The sequence below is a fragment of the Linepithema humile genome, chromosome 8 (assembly GCF_040581485.1).
Source record: "Linepithema humile isolate Giens D197 chromosome 8, Lhum_UNIL_v1.0, whole genome shotgun sequence".
In the NCBI taxonomy this organism is placed as follows: domain Eukaryota; kingdom Metazoa; phylum Arthropoda; class Insecta; order Hymenoptera; family Formicidae; genus Linepithema; species Linepithema humile.
Window position 1 is genome coordinate 10,843,878 of NC_090135.1, and position 20,967 is coordinate 10,864,844.

At 37.4% G+C, this 20,967-nt stretch overlaps 2 protein-coding genes and 1 long non-coding RNA gene across 8 annotated transcripts in view; 1 reads left to right on the plus strand and 2 right to left on the minus strand.

The window, feature by feature from the left end:
- LOC105673760 (fibrillin-2-like) overlaps positions 1-12,787 on the minus strand; it is a 30,902-nt gene extending 18,115 nt beyond the window's left edge. Inside the window, exons 1-3 of one of the 3 annotated variants that reach the window (XM_012369619.2) lie at positions 12,551-12,787; positions 10,096-10,332; positions 212-294 (exon numbers count right to left, since the gene is read on the minus strand). In XM_012369619.2, the coding sequence (XP_012225042.2) occupies positions 212-294; positions 10,096-10,235 (223 nt within the window). In that variant the 5' untranslated portion in view covers positions 10,236-10,332; positions 12,551-12,787. Of the gene's footprint in view, positions 1-211; positions 295-10,095; positions 11,179-12,550 lie in introns of those variants that run through there. The other 2 variants (XM_012369615.2, XM_012369616.2) reach the window with 2 other exon arrangements.
- LOC105673771 (uncharacterized) overlaps positions 1-20,967 on the plus strand; it is a 192,051-nt gene that overhangs the window by 167,353 nt on the left and 3,731 nt on the right. For all 4 annotated transcript variants that reach the window (XR_010891488.1, XR_010891485.1, XR_010891486.1 and 1 more), the window contains one exon: positions 20,093-20,228. This is a non-coding gene — a long non-coding RNA (uncharacterized lncRNA). The remainder of the gene's footprint in view (positions 1-20,092; positions 20,229-20,967) is intronic.
- On the minus strand, positions 15,821-20,503 carry LOC105673728 (androglobin-like). Its single transcript, XM_067360389.1, has 5 exons — positions 20,385-20,503; positions 20,084-20,292; positions 19,328-19,787; positions 17,134-19,025; positions 15,821-16,923 (listed from the first exon to the last, which is right to left on the minus strand). Exons 1-5 carry the CDS (start codon positions 20,464-20,466, stop codon positions 16,339-16,341), a joined length of 3,228 nt encoding a protein of 1,075 aa, XP_067216490.1. The 5' UTR covers positions 20,467-20,503; the 3' UTR covers positions 15,821-16,338.

Here is a 20,967-nt window from a genome sequence, read left to right on the forward strand (position 1 = left end):
TCCTCTCGGTCGTCGCTCGCTTATTGCCACCAACACGGCTATTAATATTATTTAGTGCCAATGCTGTTTTATAATTTAAACACTACTTTCTTCAATTATAAATATAACTTAATTAAAATATTACTTAATTTACTCTTTTTTTTAAAGGAAAGACATAATTATATTTACTTTATAAGCTTCATAAAAAGTAAGAGCTTATACTTCTACTTACGAATAACGCACAGGCCCGTTTCCGGCTTCTTCGACCATCCTGGACAACAATAGTTTTTGTACCTCGACCTGCACACGTTCGGCCTACAAACATTTTTAACATCCTTGTCAGGCTTATAAAGTGTAATAATATAAATTAATGCAAAAAAAAAAAAGATATATCAATTCCACTTGATTAACTTTGAAATAAGTAACTAGAATAAACATAATTAATATTCAAATTTTTTAAATACGCTGCTAGAAAATGAAAACTCGCAGAATCAAAAAAAAAATATCCTGACAAAAATAGATTCACGATTAATCTTTTCTTACATTTGATATTTTTTCAAAATCTATCTTTCTTATCAAACTTGAAACAGTTCCTTCATTAGCTTCTGAGAGTTACGTGGATTAGATATGAATCAATCTGTACGGCGCCAGTTTGAAGAGACCGTAAGCGGAAACGCGGCATTTCCGCGGCACGCGCAAGAAGGATGAGGAGCGAGAAAAAAAAAAATAGAAAGAATGGGAAGAGAGTGGAGTGCCACCTCAGAACAAGGCGGCCATTCACATCTGGCGCCTCGTAATTAACATCAGCTGCTATAAACCGCGCGGCCCTAAACGCCGCCACTTAGGGCTCCGCAATCGCAAATGCCCGAGCGTCGCTGACTTTCTCACGTCATGCCATTTTTTATCGCATCAGTAAACGATTGTTATCTAATCCTTCTTGCAGGGTTACCCGAGAACTTTAAACTTTAAAATCCATGAAATTTGCTGTGATTCTTCGTTCGCAGAATTCTCGGATGTTACAATGCTTTTGATGTATAAGATTCTTAAATCCATCGCAAGATAAAAATTGTAATTTTGTTAAATTTGAGACTTGAATCTCGAGATTTTGTTACATTAAGCTAGAAGTGGAATCGCGAAGGGAAGGCTCGCGCACTGTACGCCGGCCTTTCTTGCGTGCCCTTTGGGCGTAGCGGGGCCGATAAAATAACGCGATAATTCGTTTCGCGCGTTTCTCGCTTCGCTGACGCGAGAGGGAGATTAATGCTCCCGCTTGTGCAACATCTCGCGCCTCTTCCTTTCTCGTATCTTCCCCGTGACTTCTGACACACGCGTTTACACGCCTGGGTGCATATCATCTGCGGGCGAGAGCGTGGGGGCGTTACACGGCACGGCGTGGTGTTTATAAGACAATATTAACGGCGTGTACACAGCGCGTGATGAAGTAATCGCTGCCTTAAACTGTGTTGATCCGCTAACTACTCACGGCGTGTATGCCTAACGAGTGTTTACACATGATTACGGGCGGCTGAACGATCTCACGCTTTCGTGAGACTCCAGAAACGGGCGCCTAGTCAAATAATTCGACGCTATAAAAAGCGCGAGTCTCGCAACTCGCGGACTCGCTTTGAGAATGAACGTCTCGGCGGGTATAAAATTCCCGCTAAAAACGCCCGCTTGTCATTTTGGCGAAAGCCCGACGATGATTGATGTCGATGCTCGCGGTTAATTGGGAAATTACAGCGAAGGCCGCGTCGCGAGCAGTAATAATAATAATAAGAATAATCGGCGACAGAGTTACGAGGACGAGGTCGGTCTCTCGCAGCCGAAAGCTTCGATCCAATCTGCATGCAAATGACCGTCCTCTTTGGGCGATCGGTCCATCGCCGAACTTGTATCACACCCGATCAACACGTGGCGTGCCGTTGGCCGTGTCGGCAGGGTTGTAATTTTAACGCCCGCTCGTAATGATAGCGTGTCCTAACAAGCCCTGAAATCAATGCGCGATGTGTTCATCGGGCCGATATCTTCATTTCATCGCTTCACGCTTGCATTTTTATAAATCAGGAGAATATACGCCTTATCTCTTTTATGCTCCTCACACTTAAGAGGATGCTGAAGTCATATTGTTACCGACCGAAACTTCAATTTTCTAAAAAGGGTGGCGTTTTTTATTGCTTTAATAGAATTACAAATTCTTTGGTGTAAATAAAGTACATATGCTAATCTTTCGGCAGGTGGTCAAATTTAAACCAAAAAATAAAAAAAATTTTTGAAAATTTACCGACAATGTCACCTCAAAGAATTATATCTTTTATATCAAAATTATACTGCTTCAATCTGCAAAACAAGACCATGTGCCGAAGAAGAGCGTATGAAACAATAATGGAAAACCAAAAAAATAGAGCTTAGAGACTTATTTTCAAAACGCCACCCTTTTCCAGATTTATGTAAAGCATGGTGCAATATAGAAAAAATAAGGTAAAAAAGAGCTATAGATTAGTTCCGAGATTTTGGGATAGAGGCGCTATACAGTTCTCAGTGCTATCTGTCATATACAGAATCTTTTAGGTTAGTTATGTGTGTGTTAGTTGTGCGTGTGTGTGTGTTTGTGTTATGTGCTACGAAACCCGGCTGAAAAAAATGGGTTGAAGGCACTCTGAAGGATAAAAAAGTGTATGTATTATACATAAATTTTACAACATTTTTGCAAACATTTATATTATTTAATTACATACATTCATATTCTAATTTCTACAAAATACTTTTATTCATGTGCTTTATGTGTATATATTATGTATATTATGTGCTCCATATTATGTATATTCACATCAAAGTATCTATGTAAAAAGTTAATATCATTTTGTATATTGTATATATTTTTATAATAAATGTATATGTCATATAACTTATTTATAAAGCATGAAATATAAAGGTATTTTTAGTTTCTTGTATGTATCATTTGTAAAAAAATCTTGATAAAAAAAACATTAATTTTGTGACTTGCAATTATTTGTTTCAATATATACTTCTTTTAAATACTTACAACTAGTCTTATTTTATGCGTTTTTCTTGGTATCTAAAATACACATCAAAATATAAAATTAATTTCTAGTTCAGTAGAAAAAAAACATTGTAGTCTTACACCAGAAAGGAATGGTAAAATATCATGTATATGTAATAACAAATAAATCACTTTTCCACTGACATTATACACAACTTTGCAGAAATAAATTTATTCTGTGAATTTTGAATGTGTAGTGCAGTTTAAAACACACAGTCGAAATATATCTATATTTTTGAAATAATAATTCTGATTTTTCATGAATCACAGTGGTTTTATAAAATGTTCAATTTTAACAGTTTTTATTGGACTGTACTTTAGACAATATTATATTTTGCCATTTCTCTCTGTTGTAAGACAAGAATGTTTCGTTTCTACTGTAATAGAAATACATTTTCGATTTTGATACGTATTTTAAATACCAAGTTAATCACATAAAATAAGGCTAAGTGTAAGTATTTAAAAGAAGCATATAATGAAACAGATTATTGCAAGTCGCAAAATTAATGTTGTTTCTTTTATCAAAATTTTTTTACAAATGATAGACACAAAAAAATAAAAATATCTTTATATTTCATGCTTTAGAAATAAAAAATATGGCATATATCATATACATTTATTGTAAAAAGAGTATACAAAATGATGTCAATTTCTTAGAAAAATATTTTGATATAAATATAGATAATGTGGAGCATATAATATACATTATATATATATATATACATAAAGCATATGACGTAATAAAAGTATCTTACAATAAAGAATAAGACAAGCCAGAGGCGGTTTCCTCGTGGACTGGCAATATATAATAAGACAAGCCAGAGGCGGTTTTCTCGTGGACTGGCATTAGAAAACTCTTATTCTTGTCTTCAAGCCAGAGGCGGTTTCCTCGTGGACTGGCAATATAGAATAAGACAAGCCAGAGGCGGTTTTCTCGTGGACTGGCATTAGAAGAAAATTCTTATTCTTGTCTTCAAGCCAGAGGCGGCTTTGTCGTGGACTGGCAATATAGAATAAGACAAGCCAGAGGCGATTTTTCGTGAGCTGACAATTTTAAATAAATATAGTCAGAGGCGATCTAACGTCAGCTGACAGTTTAGAAGAAAGAGAGCTAAAGGCGATTTATTCGTGAACTGACAAATTGTAAGAAATATTGTCAGAGGCGATCTATCGTGAGCTGACAATTTTAAATAAATATTGTCACAGACGATCTAACGTCAGCTGACAGTTTAGAAAAAAGAGAGCTAAAGACGATTTATTCGTGAACTGGCAAATTGTAAGAAATATTGTCAGAGGCGATCTATCGTGAGCTGACAATTTTTAATAAATATAGTCAGAGGCGATCTAACGTCAGCTGACAGTTTAGAAAAAAGAGAGCTAAAGACAATTTATTCGTGAACTGGCAGATTTTAAGAAATATTGTTATAGGCGATCTAACGTCAGCTGACAGATTTGAAGAAATACGTATTTATTTTAGTTAGCAATTTACTGCACGTGTGGTCTGTTTATATTTTATCAGATAATTTATAAGGTCATTTAACCTTTTTTCTCGCAATTGAAATTCTATCGTATGGCTGAATGATGTACATACGAGACAAAATAGACTTATACAAGGTGTCTAATAGATATAAGTTAGATATGATAAAATATTTTATTTGAAAAATGTATGTATAATACTATATATCTAATTGGAAAAATATGTTATATGCTTTTCCTATTTTTATTCTTATGTAATAAATACAAAATAAATAAATAAGTTAATTAATTATTGAATACATACATATACATATTGAATATAGTTATCTTTATTTTGTATTTTATATAACTGAAATAATATATACTTTCATTATTTTAGTCATTATCATATAAAATACAAAATAAAGATAAATATTTATTGAATATATGTGTATATGTATATATTAATTAATTGATTAATTAGTTATTTAGTATTTACTACATAAGGATAAAAGTAAGAAAAGTATATGACATTTTTCTTCAATGATATATATAGTATTATATGTATATTTTTTATTTATTATTTTGTCATATTTAGTTTGTATTTATTTGACACCTTGTATACGCTTATGTTTTCTCGGACATTATATTGCAGCTTTGCGACGAAATTTCAGTCGAGGAAACAAGCGCAAGCATCGTTTGTTTACAAACTTCCGATGACACACGTACACAGACCACACGTCAGTGTAGTGAGTCACCACTACAAACAAATGCGTACACACGGACCTACGCGGCATAGGTCCGTAGGCTGCGCCGATAATGTCATTTCATTTTTAGTACCATCGAAATGATGGCGCTTTCGCGTCGGAGTTCGCCCGTCACTTCAGCATCCTCTTAAGCATCAATTTAATTAATATTCTTACTTTATCAAAAATTGTTATATTGCAAAAAAACTCAGTGTAAGATTACAGCTATCACAGCGGATAATTTTAGGATCAACTATTAGAAATGTAAATTTCCGCACTTATATAAATTTGCAGTTTGCAGGTGAAATTAATTTTCAGCGTGTAATAAAGCAGACTGCACAAGTAAATTTATAGCTGCAAATTTACATCCGCGATCATTAATTTTTTTACAGTGTGTTATATCAGCAATTTTAATACTGTAATGCGGTGTTGAGTAAATGAAAACTATTAATTAACACTATTAATGAGAGTAAATGGAACATTCTAAGCAACTGGCACAGGCCCAATTAACGAACTCGTAATTACCTAACCGTCGCTCGTAAGAGTTCAATTGGGAAGTGCGCTATAATAACTTCGGAACGACCGCGCGAATTGCGGATCATTAAAGTTAAAGCGATCAAAAGGCAGTCGCCTTCTCATCGCGATTAGGGCCAAGCAAACAAACGGCGCGCGAAGGATCGCGCAACTGCAAAAAGCACGGTCGGGGCAATTGTTTGCAGTCTTCTTAAATTAGTTAGACGAGCGCTTGTGTCGCAAGTGCAATTGTTCACGGTGTTGCGACACGAGCGCAATTATGTCGCGCGCGGTAATGCATGGAGCATCGATATCTTAGGCCTCAAACTGACTAAACGTTCCACCAAATATCCCTCCCAATGTCCTAGAAACGCAGTGCTCTGCATCTTATACAAACGATGATCTTTAGTCTAGAAAGTACTTTGCGTTAAAAATATAAATTTGAAAATAATTACCAAGATAAAGTCTTGATTTATATTTTTAGAACACTTGTTTTTTTCCGAACGATTAAGGGGTATTGATAAAGAATCGTGAACGGCGCGTCACGGAGCTGTGTTAAAGGTTACGACAGCGGTTCTAATGCTAACCGCCATCGCATTCCTAAGAATTGCTTCTTCACTTCCTGTCGCCGGCACCGCGTAATATGCGATTCAGATCAGTTTAAGTAATTTCAACCAACCGTGAATAATTTTAAGTGGCGATTCCGTTAGACTTGAACCGACCCTACATCCTACTTTTCACATTGTCCTACTAAACGCGAACTAATTGCAGCAGATAGCATTTGACCTATTCTGAAATACGTCATATAGATAATAAAGATCCAGATGATAAATCACATAGACAAAAGACCGTGTACATTGTAGCAAAAATCTTATAAATTTACACCAACATGTAAAAATTATATGTATTAAGTTATAATTTTATCTTATGTTTTGAGAATAAAAAAAATTCCAATTAGATCAAAATAATCTCTAAATATAAAAAATTTACCTTCTTAAAGCTGAAATATATGTAACACTTTTATAAAAAATATCTGTTGATCTCAAAATTGCCCACTGTAATAATTGCAACTTTACATTACTTTTTTAGTGTGAATAAATATTCCACAAATATATTCCGTGCGCATATAAAATTGAACGGCATTGGAGATGGAAATTCTGATTCAACGATGTTATCTGTAACGTTATTCTATTGTTGCAACGTCAGACGATATTTCTTGACCGGTTACGCACCGCCGCGTCCACCCTAGAAAAGCTTTTCTTCCGCGGATTATAGTCGATCATTCTTGCGCTTTCCCTCTTCTCCTCTTCGACCCCGTCGAGTTATCAGTGACGATCGAAGCGACGGACGCGCGTCGGGGCTTCGCGCGCGGGAATATCATTCATCATTCAGCGAAATGATGAATCGCCGGCGCGATACGCCTCATAGATGCACCGGATGATGATGACGGTGAACGGGTCATCTCGCGGAGACCCGTAAAAACCGCCGCAGAATGCACTTCATATTCCGGGGTGCCGCGCGCGAGCGTCCTTATCGCGCCCGCTCGTCCGCATTCCAACCGCGTTAATTAATTAACGTGGAGACGCGCGTTTTATCAACCGGGCAGATAATGCAGCTGCAGCTCGCGCGAAAGAGAGAAAAGCGCTCGAGCCGAGCGGAGAGCGCCTTTTTCGACGGTCACGAGTCATGAAGGCTTTACACGGCCGCCGGATATATTTCGCGATTTTATCTCCGCGTTCGGGATTTCCTGGTCTAATTTTCCTTTTCGTTAAACAAAAGTTACAAACGCTAATTTTTGATAAATATCAATTTATTTAAGGTGCAAGTTATAAATTATTTGAATTCTTAGTCAGAAATTATTTGTAAAAACGTATCTATTTATGGCCCAAACCAAAATTATAGCGATATCTTTAAATCGAGTGTTTACTTATAGCTGTTAGAATTAAATTTTTCATACAATATAAATTCAATTCAACAACTTTACAATCTAAACGCGGTCAAACGTTCCGACAAAGGGAATATACGCGACCGGAAAGGTTAAGCAAGCTCTTTGTTAATGAAGACGTATTAACGAGTGTCCTGTCAGAAGCAATTAAAAGTAACTGTTTATGTGACGTTACTTAATCGACGACATTTAAGAGCGCCTCTAATACCATCAATTAGATCAATTTCCAATGGAATCTCTATTGAATGTATCACTATCTCATCGTCTGCACGCGTTTTAACCGCGCTGAATAGACTGTTTGAAATGCACGAGATCGTAAAACTTGAAGTATCGTATATCGGTGAAGGTGCGAGATCAAACTGAAAAGATACTTGTCGCGTCTTCAATGAAGACACGAAAGATTATAAAACGCGTAATCAACGAACCACAGATAACTGGTGCCCTAAAATCGCTGAACTTTGTCATTTATCATTTGCATTCCTCTAACAAGTACAAAGATAACGGCAAACTTATTCATACTTCGACTCACTAACGAGATTGTAATTTCTGAAGCATGTGTTACAGTACAAATTAAATTATAATTGCAAATATTGCAACAATTGATTGCACATTCGGCGATAAAGTACCTTTTGAGAATTAAAAGAAATTCTTACACATATTTTGTTAAAAGAAAAAAATTAAAAATTCTGAAAACAGCGTGATTTTAAAGAAACATAAATCAGTTTTTCATGAAAAATTTAATTTTAATAGTTATAAATAAATAGTTAATTTAAAGATATCGCTATAAATAGATGTTTTTATACGTAAAAGTTTAAGTTGATCACATTTTTTAAGAGATTATGTTTTTCAAATATAATTTTTAAAGAAACACTTTATTTTTTTTAGACTCTAAATATTCACAAAGATGCAAAAACATTTTGTTAAAACTTTAGACCACCTTCTTAAAAAAGACTCTAAGCTTGAAAGTTATGATCAAATAATGAAACTGAATGGTTTTATAATAATGTTTAGCATGATGCAAAGGATTAATTCCGAGCTTTAATGAGATTAGAAATTAAGCAGTTACGGCATATTATAACGATGAAGTTGCTGTCGAAATCACGAAATTATTCCATGAAGCTAGATCCACTGATATTCCTACGCGAATTAAAATCGCAACGAGTCACCAAATTATGCAAGCTCGCGATCTCCTATCTCGGACTCTTTCGAAACGAGCACTTTTATTAATTCGTAACAAATTCAAGGCAAAGTAGTTATGTGCGCGCGTTGCTGTGCACGCATAAATTTTAATATGTCATCGTCGTGAACTCTCGTCTCTTCTCTTATCTTGAAATTCTTGAACGGCTCAGAAACCCGATTCTAAAAGTGGAAATGAATGAAAATTGGCTCAAAGTCACTCGAGATTGCAGGCTGACAAGTCGCAACTGGCACGTATACCGGAGAAATATTTCCGCTATCGCGCACGTACGCATATTGTTAATTGCCTATAACGGCTGGATGTATGCGGCTAATCTCGCGTTTGTTATCCGCATCTACTTTCCGCACGGCCGCGAAAACATCCGTGGCGAACGCGGCGACGGTAAGCGCGGCGTGAAAAATAGCAGCGGCATGTGCAGGACTTTATCGGAGACACTTGACTTTTATTACGAAAAATTCGCGCGACTTAGGCAGAATTCAGTGTGCCGCGCGCCTGCAACGTAACACCGCCGATAACCCAATTAGGTGTTATCACGCTATTCAACTCGCGAGAACGGTAGTCGCGCGAGGGAATCATCGGATTCTCAAGAGATCTTCGCGTTGTTAGCGAAATACCAAGTTGTTACGTGAGTCGCGCGCTTAGATGATTTAATCTTTTCAAGTGACTAATCATGGTTTCTCAAGGACGCCAAAGTTGTATGTAGTATTTTGTCGTTATACATGTATATATAGTAACTCGTATTACTTCACACACACACACACACACACAGGAATCTTCTCGGAATTAATTCATTAATCTATTATTTGACCTAAAGAAAGTGCTCTCCTTTGCGTGAAGTTTGAGATTAAAACCACAATAAAATTGTACATATATTTAATATTAGAAAATAAAATCAATTAATATTGTTTTTCCGTAAAGGAATAAGCAATCTTATTATGCGAATAAAGAATGTAAAAATTCTTGCGATAAATGAAAGGATTCTTTTGCAAAATTTTAATCAACCTTATTTGTTTGTGTTTTACTTAAGTTTCGCCTAAATAATATATATTCAACGACATTCAACTCAGTAAAGAAAAAAATGAATTTAAACAATAAAAAGTGCTGCAAGTTTTTGGGTAGCGGCGTGATTATATTAATCAGAACATTGGGTGCCAGTAAATATTTTGCATTATGATAAATTATATTGCGAGTTATTTACCCGAGCGGTGGCACAGATTGCAAAGTGTTGTCCAGCTCTTGCGTGGGAATCGGAGTGTAACGTTGCCCCGTCGCTACCCCGTCCTGGACAAGTCGGCATGTCAGGACGATCCAGGCCGTCAGCAACAACGATGCGAACATCCTGCGCAAGGAGGCTCGCACTTCCTATTTCTGTTCCTTCTTCTTCGGCTATCCCGGATTATCCTTTTAGCTCGCAGGCTCGTCGATACTCGCACATCTAACACGCATGATCCTTTATCGATCTCGAAAGATTTCTCCAAGTCGCCGCGATCATTCCACCGTCTACAAGAACGATTTACAGCTCCTTTACAGCGTGCCGTTTCGCGAAAAATTTTTTTCAATTAGAACTTAATTCGAATCGCCCGAGAATTGATTATTCTTCCCTCAACACGTCGCGTACATAATTTTCAGTTGGACAGAAAGCTAACACATGCACCTTATCCACTCTTTTTCGTCACCTTCCACTTTGCCGCGTAAATTCGCGTCGAGAAAGACGGCCGAGCGTGCGATAATTCGCTCGTGACTGTGATGCCTTTCCGGAAACGCCAAATTAGTACGATGAGATAGACGCGACTATCTGCTGATATAAATATCCACCATAACTGGCGCTTTGGCGAGCGAGAGGCGAAAATTTATCATTGTAATTTCACGCTGTCGTTGCGAATTATTCATCCCTATCGTATTCCTATGAATTGTTTTATTTAGCTTATAACTTTTCAATTCTGCTTTTAGAAACAATTAATTCTTTCTGCACTCGTTCGTAATAATTACATTTATTCAATTGCTATTTTATAACGTTTGTCGAACTGCATACAAGTTTTTATTCACTGACAAATTCTGTAATAGAAACTTATGCCGTAAGTCTCAAATATATGTCACCGTGTGTTTTTACATTTTATTTTTTTTTCAAGAGGGGGAGTATCGAATAGAAAACAAACTTTCCTTTTTCGAAAAAAAAAAAAAAAAAAAAAAAAAAAAAGATACTTTAAAGCAGCATTTCTCGCAAATTTCACGTGCTGCCCATGCAGCTTTCACTCATTATCATAACGTAAATACGGGACCAGCAAAACATATCATTAAAGTTTCACAAACTCGCGCAACTCCCGCGAAAAAAAAAAGATCAGGTCCCGTTCGTACGTCCTATTACGAGCGGAGCGAACGTTTGAGATAGCTCTCGACCGGAGTGTTTGAGATATAACACCGCAACGAATGAGCTCGTAAAATCTACACTACGGCGCTATCGAGTCTATTGAAAGATTTTTTTTTTGCGAAGAAACAAGAACTTGCTTCGTTACGAATAAAAATACGCTTTCGGGAAGATAAAAATCTGTTTTTTTCTCTTTTAATTGAAAATTTGTTTTATCTTTCACTTTGTTTTTTAATTTTTTTTTACACGAAGAAGTGCAAATTTCACTCAACGCGGTAAAAAGATTCTTCCGAATATTAAAGAACTCATCTTTAGAGAAATATTTTTGCCCGCTAAATAGGATCTGCTAAAGATCTTTCTTTTTTTGTGGAACCAAATTTTTCGGGAAAAGTTAAAAGATCTCAAATTTCTTGTGAGTATACCTACTTAAGCTGTCAGCAATCTAGTATAATTCTATGACTAGCGCGAGTCGCTCGCAAATGTTCGCGCTAACAGATCTGCGACACACGCGTGGGCCGATTGACGATTAGCGCATATCGCGATTAATCGCGCTCGACATGATGATCCCCGACGACGCGTGTGATCATGCGTGAACGAGTCCGAGAGTTGCGACCAAAGATCATCCCGAAAAACTCACTCGCTTAGGTCAGCACTCTACGGATCGAGACTTATTCGATTTAACTCGAGCTTTATTCAATTAAAAATTCTCGACTCGTGCCACGAATAATCTGTGATATAATTGGTGATGTGCTGTTAAGTGTCTTCACATATCTTTCCATTGAACGCGTGTCACGAAGAATCTTGCAAAGATCTTTTTACAGACCGGCATTTACAGTCGATCAAGATTCAATGGATAATCATAGTTTTATGAATCTCTGATTACTCGTCAATCGGCGTTTAATTCTTACTAAGATGTTCACAATCGCAAATCGTTTTCAATCTTTGATCCTAAAGAATTATAGATTTGCTATTCAACGGATTGTTTCATAAATTTTTCTTTGAAAGATCTGTTATTTACAATTTAAGTAATCTTTGATTTCTTATGAACATTTATAGCTGGTTAATCGTTAATTACCAGCTGAAATAAATATCAATTTTTCTTAAGTTTTTAATGAAAATTGCCAGACGCGTATCATTTTCATTGAAAAAAACTTTTCAGTTATCGTACAGTTTCGCAATTACAGGAGAAAAGACCAAGACTCATTGAAGTGTTAATTTCTTTACACAGGGAGTGCGATTTAATTAAACGGCAGCGCGTTAATTGAGTATCCGGGAAACAGCAACGTACAGATATCGAATGCTCGTGAAAAATCCCACGTCACCAATAGGAAGTTAACATGAAAGGATCCGACGGCTCCTCCGTCGACCTTCGAACACCCGTTCCGACTTCCGATTTACTGACTAGCGATCAACTTTCCGGCCCGCTCGAGATCGATCACATCCCAAGGGAGACGGGAGACCTCGGGAAGATGCGCCGCGACGAGACTCGACGCGAGACTGGAGCCACAGATTGTGGATTCGAGGAGAGGGCTCATCTGGGGAAGCCTTCTTCTCTCTCTCTTTCTCTCTCTTTCTCTTTCCTTCAGCATCTTCGGCCATCCTTATCTCCCGCTCTCTCTGTCTCCGTATCGGTTTCTCGGCTCCTTCTCCGATTCACGCATCGTGCCGATCTCGTTCTCCCTCTCTTTGAGTTAAGACGAAGACGACGATGACGACGACAGACCCACCCCTTCTACTTAGCTGTTAACACCACGCATGTGTGAGCGCACGCGTTGTGTGCATGCATATGTTCCGAAAGGATGCACACCGATACTTGATCGATCAGTCGGGAATGCGATTTGCGTGAAATTGGCGGAAGTCGGCGGAGCAAGCTTCTTTTACTCGTGTCGATTTATTACGTAATCGGTTTTAATTTATTTCCTTCGATGATTTGAGATGCGATGATTTGTTTAGAATCAGCGAAAGTCGAGAGAATAAAAGAATATAACGGTGGCAACAAAATTTTCAAGTCTATTTTACTACTTTTTATCAACAGAAAAATGTAATTAAAAATTGTAGTATGTTGAAATTGTTAATTACTCGTAAGTCATCACATAAATAATTGCATAATGATTACGATAACATTTTTCCGAGAAAATGCAACGTTATTGCAACTTGTACATGGGATCGTTATATACATATCTTATGTAATCTATTTCTTGCTGTGCGACCATAGCTACGTCAAGGATTACGATAATTATATAATAAAGGCGTGTTCTCGACTTGCAAAACCATGGCGCATTACACATTTTCGTAATTTCCAAGTTAATATTGGATGAGCTTTTACAATTTTCGTAATTTTGTAGTAAACGCCGGATCTTCTTCCACGCCACAATGGCTTGATCTGAACGTTATCAAATGAGGTTTAACAGCTCCGATTGAGAAATCCGAATGACATTGGCCTTTGAATCCTGGGTTAAATGTAGAAATAGGGCGACAGTTCCAGAATCTGTTTGCATAGGATATGTGACGCGGACACAATTCACTACGTGCGTGCGTAGGCGAATCGTTTTATTATTATCATAATTTATGAATTTGAAATACAATTGACTGTAATTCAAAAGTTTCAATTTCGAATATAAATTTGGATGTTAGACAAAACGAAATCAATTTAACTTCAATGATTTGTTTAAGATGAAATAAAAGTTCCCGATGAGATCAAGGACCGTGTAATGTATATCGGCCGCGCGCTTTGTTTTTCATTAGCGTTACGTAATCGTCATTGTCGGTGACGGCATTTAGCGCATTGAGCTCTTCGGCATCCTTGGGTCAGGTTTGATATGCGGGTGGGAACGCGGCGACGCGCAATAGCTCGTACATTTATATAGAGGAAAGAAGGCGAGAGAACTGAGATACATGGCTAATGGGGACGCATAAAGAGTATTCGAGCACGACTCGGTATGCCGGAGTCGACTCGCGCAAGTCGAGAGGCCGGGAGATGCCTGATAAAACGAGAACCGCGTGGCAAATCGCTCCCCACCGCAGTCTGCGTCCACGAAGACTGTCAGCGAGGACTGACTCTCTTCCTCGACCACGATGACGCGTGTCGCATCCACGTGGGCTCAATTGATCGACACGTTCGATATCAGCGGACACAGAATGTGCATTAGTAAGGGCTAGCGTGTGTACGTGACAATTGAATTTAAAAATCCTTGGCGCACGCTATGCGTGTTATTTATTATTCTTTTGGTTGCAAAGAAATATAATTATATCTTTAACAAAAATAAGATAAAAAAAAATACCCGCTCTAACCGCAAAGCATATTAATCATGTAAAATTTAATGAAACCGTTTAAGCAAAAAGACCTAAAGTCGTTTGGTTTCCCTTTTAAATTTAATACACTACTAACGTATCACAAGATATGAACTGTCAAAGTATGCAGCTTGGAAAAAGGAGCTTTACAATTTTCTCACTCGAATACTTGACAGCCAACGAGGCATGTCGCTGCTACACGCTTTTCACGGAAGCTTTATCCAGGAGCCGATCTTTGCTTTCTCTCGTATGCAAAATAGAGACTTGCTCCGGTGGGTTCGGCATCGTGTCAGATGTCAGGACAGATACTATTTTACGATGGAAGATAGTTTTGTGGAGATGATGTTATGATGGACATACAGATTCTTCGTTAAATAAAGCTGCACAGTCGTAAATGCAGCTTTAACCGATCTTACGAGGTATTAATATGATCTTACAAAAAGTTACAGTAGAATTTTCACAAACTTTTTATTAAACTGATCTTTTAATCTATTTTTACACGAAAAATTAAATTAACTATATTTATTATTTCAGATATTTTATAGTTATATAAATTTTTATTTTTTTTAATTGCAGCCAACGTGCCAAATAATCTAAAGATACTTGAAGCAGCGAGTAAAATTGTCTTTTAAGTTATGCGCTCCGAAGTAAAATACCCCGTAAGCGCGCTATTTACGCGACGCACATGCACTCGTATAAGATGCGGCGATACGCACCGTGATTGTAATTCGCAGCGCGACAGACGAGATCGTCTAACACAAACATGATCGACAGTGATTACTAACTGGACTGCCGCCGATCTTGAACGCACTAGCAGCTGCACCTGCAATCAGCGCGCATGCCACCGCAGCGTACAAGCGTATACGATAAACGGCTCGACTTGTCCCGAGTAAATTAAAAGAAGAAGAACTGCGCAAAGCCTGTATCAGACTACGTATTGAAGATTGAAATTGTATTGAGATTACAGGGGATTTGACCGATCGAACCGATCACGGAATTATCAATGATTTCTCGTGAATCTCAATCTTCAATGCATAATCTGCTATGAGCCTAAGATTCGAGATGCTTCCATCTCGCAAAATCTATTATAAAAAAGGAGAATTACAATCTAAAAAATATAATTGTACTATCAGCAATTGATACTAAAATTAAAATTGCACTTAACTTGACAATCAATTTGACGCGGAAATTGCAATAAAAAATAATTAATTATTAATGATTTTAGTTGAACATAAAAACATATTTTTGAAAAAAATTATTCAAAACGTATTAAAAAATAATTATTTGGCAATTTAAATATTTTACAATAATTTTATAATACATTTTAATGATAAAAATGCAGTACTTGCGGAGTACTGCATGTATTTACAGTATTCATTATATTTCGGAACATTCTTTCTCCTCCCGCAGTTTGATAAGAAATCCTGCTAGATCGCGTGGACTAGTCGCGGATGAAAAATAGGCAGAACCGCCGTTATTTCTTTCTTCGGCGGCCAGGAAAGCGTAATTAAAAGGTACATCGTAAACAGTCATCAGCGCGAAGCAAAAGAGCAGCGTGCTGTCGAGAGAGCAGTTACTCAAAATAACATTTCAATCGGTTTCTCCGCGGAAAGCTGCCCGTCGCCGCTTATTATTATCAGATAATAGTTCAATTCATCCTCTCGTCGCTTGAATTGCTCAAGTTCTTTATCATTTTAAATATATCAATTAATTGTTGCATTGCAACGATTGCGTTTATAAACGTAATCGGCGAATTATTGCGCTGCTCCGCAAAATATAATTTCCTTAATTCTTCTTTTTCTCTTTGATCTTCGCTCTCTCGGATGTTAAACTTTTAATGTGAACTTTCCTCCTTTCACAAACCCTATCCACCGAAGCTCTTCTTTTCCAGAAATTCTCCTCTCTCTTTCTGAAGAATTTCGCGTATCTCCGCAGCTGTTTGTTCGTCAGATCGGCCAAGTTTTCTAAATAACTGGAATAATTCTCCTGGCTATCGGCGATGTTCATAGCGTGTTGTTTTCTCAGTATCTCGTCATCGTGTTTTGTTTTTATCTGATACTGTTCCACGATCTCATCTCCCTTTACGTATTTTGTCAGGTTTAAAGCGAGCAGACGATGATGAAACTCCGGTGACTTCAAGGTTCTGCGTTGCCTCGCATGCGACAAGCAAAATGTCATATTTTTATCCTTTATTATTTTCGAATGCTTTTCGTTCTCGTCCACAAGTGCTTCGGGTTCGATTTTTGAGACGTGAATATTCAAGAAAGTATCTCGCAGCTCCTTTCCACGTTCAGATCGACCTGAATCCTTTGACCACCAGGATTCTTTCAGTAACGCTATTTCTTGCTCTCTTTTCTTGTCTTGACGGAGCTAATAAATACGTATTTATTTTAATAATAAGAAATAATATAATCATTTAATAATAAATAATTGACACAAATACACGATAAACATAATTCATAATTTCTGTGATATTTGATCCTAAAGAATGTGTTAATTATTTTTAAACTCATTCCAAATATATCTTTGTAAATGTATTTTAATTTAGATTAAGCTATGTACACATTATTATGTACGCACCTCTACAGCATTCTTAGCGTCTGCAACGACCTGAAGAATCCAATAAGGCGATTCCAAAACTTGATCATCATTCTGTTTTGAGTCTCTCATCGTTGTCTCGTCCGAACTTAACGATACTTCATTCCCGAACTGTGTCTGCGTTTCGAAATTTCCTGCACTTCTCATTTTTATTCGATTTACGACTGTCCATTCGATATCTGTAAGAGGCCAACTGTCGTTGAGCACGAAAGCCTCTACGTAATACGAATTCTTCTCTTCTATCGCATTTTTGTTGATTTCATTTTTTGTGGCTCCAACATCTTCGTTTTCAGCAGGATATTTCAAAATTATTACGGGTAACAAAATCTTGGAGCCACCTTGCTCGTCGATCAAAACGTTGCCCTTTTCATCCGTGACTTTTATTCTAATTTCCGCGAAATCGTAAGAGACTGACAGCCTCATCGAAACGACGCTTTCCGAAGTCGCTCGCAGAATCCACCGCGAGATGCAATTCTTGATGTTCGGAATGTATGTACCGACCAATTCTCCGACTAATAATTTGGGCGGCTTAGTGTCGAAAGACAAAGGCCGTTGCTCGTCCAGTTGATGAAGCGCAGGTTCTCCTTTTATAGTAATCGCGCGAATCGTCCAGTCGAGCTCCTTGAAGCGTTGCTCCTCGCTCCAGCCGTAAGCGAGCACGGTGTAACCATTCGGAATGTATTCGTAGCGAGCCACGTGATTCATAACATGCGTTATCTCGCGTCCGTTGTGGTTGCTGAAGACACGCAACGCGAAACGCGGAAGATCGACCAGCAACTCGAGGACCGCAAAAACTGTCTCCGCGGGCTTTGGACTCGCGACGAGTCGAACAATCGGAAACCACTGTTCGTGCTTGATGCTTTCCACGACACCGTCGAGCTCCTGAATATTAAGAACATGCGCAAAGTCCGCGTAGCAAGGATACAGATCGTGCAGACTGTTATTATTGTTGATGACATTTCTCACTAATTGATTTGCTAAAGACGAATCAAATAAGTCGGATATTTTTAGAAGCTCTTTGCGAGCCTGCGCATGCAGAGCGTCATCGGGACTGTGAAGCTGCTTATATTTTTTCACGAGAGCCATCTTGAAGAAGGATTGAATTATCGTGGCCGCTTGATCGTTATTCAAGAAACTTTTATCATTGCGCGATGTGTGAAACCGTGTTCTTTTAGCCTCGTTTATTGTGTAATCTTGAGAAATTTTCTGAGTCGTCAAATCGTATTCTAGTCTGATATTTGGATTCAGAAAAAATATTCTCAAAGAGCGAAGGATGTTTCCGAGTTCTTCATCAAGAAATGCTTCCTTGATCAATCTGACTTGTTCTTTCATGAAAGCATCGTGTATTAGCATTCGAAGATTTTTGTTTTCTTTCGAAGATGCATGTAGCGAGCTGGGCATGTAGCTACGATAGTAGCCTTTCAACGTTATCGGATAATCCTTCGTTCCGAACGATCGATAAGCTTCACAGAGGCTGGCGCTGATTATCCTCGACGTTCGCCCGATCCTGTCGGATTCCACGATCATCAGCTCTTGCACAGCCGTCCGATTTCCAAGGTGGAAACTCGTGTCGGAAGAAATAATCGCTACGCCGGAATTCAAGTGGCAGCAAACTCGCAAAAGTTGCCTGCCACCTTCCAATTCTACGACGGTCGATTTATTGCCTATCGTCGAAATAGTAACCGATTGATCTGATTGATCTGCTCCGAAGAACCAATTATACTTTTCGAAGATTAGATAATTTTTTTGTCGCAAATCGGCATTCTTCTCCTTTGATCCAGCACAGAGATTGATCAGGAAGAATTTTTTGTCCAGAGAGTCGCAAAACAAATACACAGGTTTATATTTGAATTTTGAACTGTTGCTATTCATATCTGCAAATTTTTAAATAAGAAAAGAATTTGGTGAGATTAGATCATAATCTTGTCTTTTTTATTCTATTCTTATGCATAAAAAAATTAATTATTCAATCAATTTTTAAACATTAATTATTAATTCATTAATATTATTAATTAGGATTATACAATGTGTGTTTTTATACGAAAAAATATTTTTATATTGTATATATAATAATAACTTCTCATAAAAAATAATAATATTAAAATAAATTGGTTTGAAATTTAATTAATCACACATATTGCTTTGAATTTATCGAAGCGATAGTTTCTATAGCTACCTCTTGTCTCCTCTTTTATTTCTTTCGTAGCTGCTGCTTTATGATTCTCGCTGGTCGCTTTCAACATGTTGTCTGTTACTTGAATCGAGTGCTGAAAGTATTGCAGCTTATAAAATAGATGCACTTCGATCACGTACGATGCTATCTTGTTGAAGTCGACCCATCGACTGACATCTCCCGCTGCTTCCTCCTTCATCGCGATGAATACATCTGGTGTTTTCTCGGATCTCGTCTTCCGTGCAGCTTTATCAGACTGCTCAATCTCACTCGGAGGGATAGAATTTCCCGCGATGTTATTTTCTTCATAAACTGAGGCGGTGCTCTTTTTGCATTCTTCGAGAGGGCTGATTACTTTCAAGTAACGGATCGGAACGAAGTAATCGGCAGGATCGATTACATTTCGCGAAATGGCCCACTTTAACCAACGATGCTTCTTCCACTCTGCCAACGGTGGCTTCACCTTCGAGAAAAAAGTAGTCTTTTGTGAATGAAACAAACATTTAAAAAACACAAAAGAAATATCTGAAAGATATTTCTCAATGCATCTTAATATTCTTCGGATCTTTTTACATATTTTTAGACTGTGTTATTTGCGATATCAAGTTATGAGAAATAAAAGATGGGAACAAATTTAAAAGAAAAAAATTTCTGTGATAAAAAATTCATCATGTTTCCTCAATAGATAAATGAAACAATCAGATTTAAAAAATATTATCTGTATAATGTTTAAAGAGGAAATAATTCAATTTGTATTACATCTTTCAGGTCGAGAGGAGCATCGCGTGATTGGATAATGTAAATTATATGATCCCAGCAAGGCGAGAGACCGGGCACCGCATCGCTTCCGAGTTCTCGCATGTCGCCCAAGAGGAAAAACAGCGTGACCAATTGAGATTTCTCGGTGTGTAGCCGCAGAGTTTCTCCAGCCTTCCTCGTCTTGCCGGTTGTAATAGTTTCGGAGCTTTCTACTCGGAAGTATAGAACGCAATCGAAACGTCGGCAATTAGATTTGTGTAAACAGAACGTATATGCGGACATACATTTCATGCGCGCACACCTGATACATAATCGTTGGCAGCTTGCGGCGTCAATTCGAAGTGTTCGGAATATTTCGTCAGTAAGTCCCACTTGTCTTGCATCGATAAATGTGAGACGTTTAATGTTAAGCAGGTCCAGCCTGTGTTTATTTTCACTTTATAAATTTTATAAAATACCAATACTACGACTATCATTAAAAATGATTGTTTATTAAATCGAAATTTATTGCATGCTAAAGATTATTGTAAAAAAATGTTAGAAATCGAGAAGTAAAAAGTACGGCCAAATTTACCTTTGTTAAGCTAGCACCCCCATCACAAAAAATTAACCTGCTGAATCGTAAAACCAACAAGAGTAAAGTAGTCTAAAAAATCAACATTATGTGCTAGCTGAACAAGGGCGCCAAATTTGAACAGTAAATTTTTATGTGAGAAGTTTTTTTATCTTTTCTCAACAAATCAATAACGAAATAGATTTATAAATATTATTTTTTATAAAACGTTAATGGAAAATAAAGTAAAATAAAATTCATACAACCTGTGAGACAAGTAATTGGATGAAATTCGACGACCTCGCGGAGTTCGCTCCAAGTTAGCGAGGCA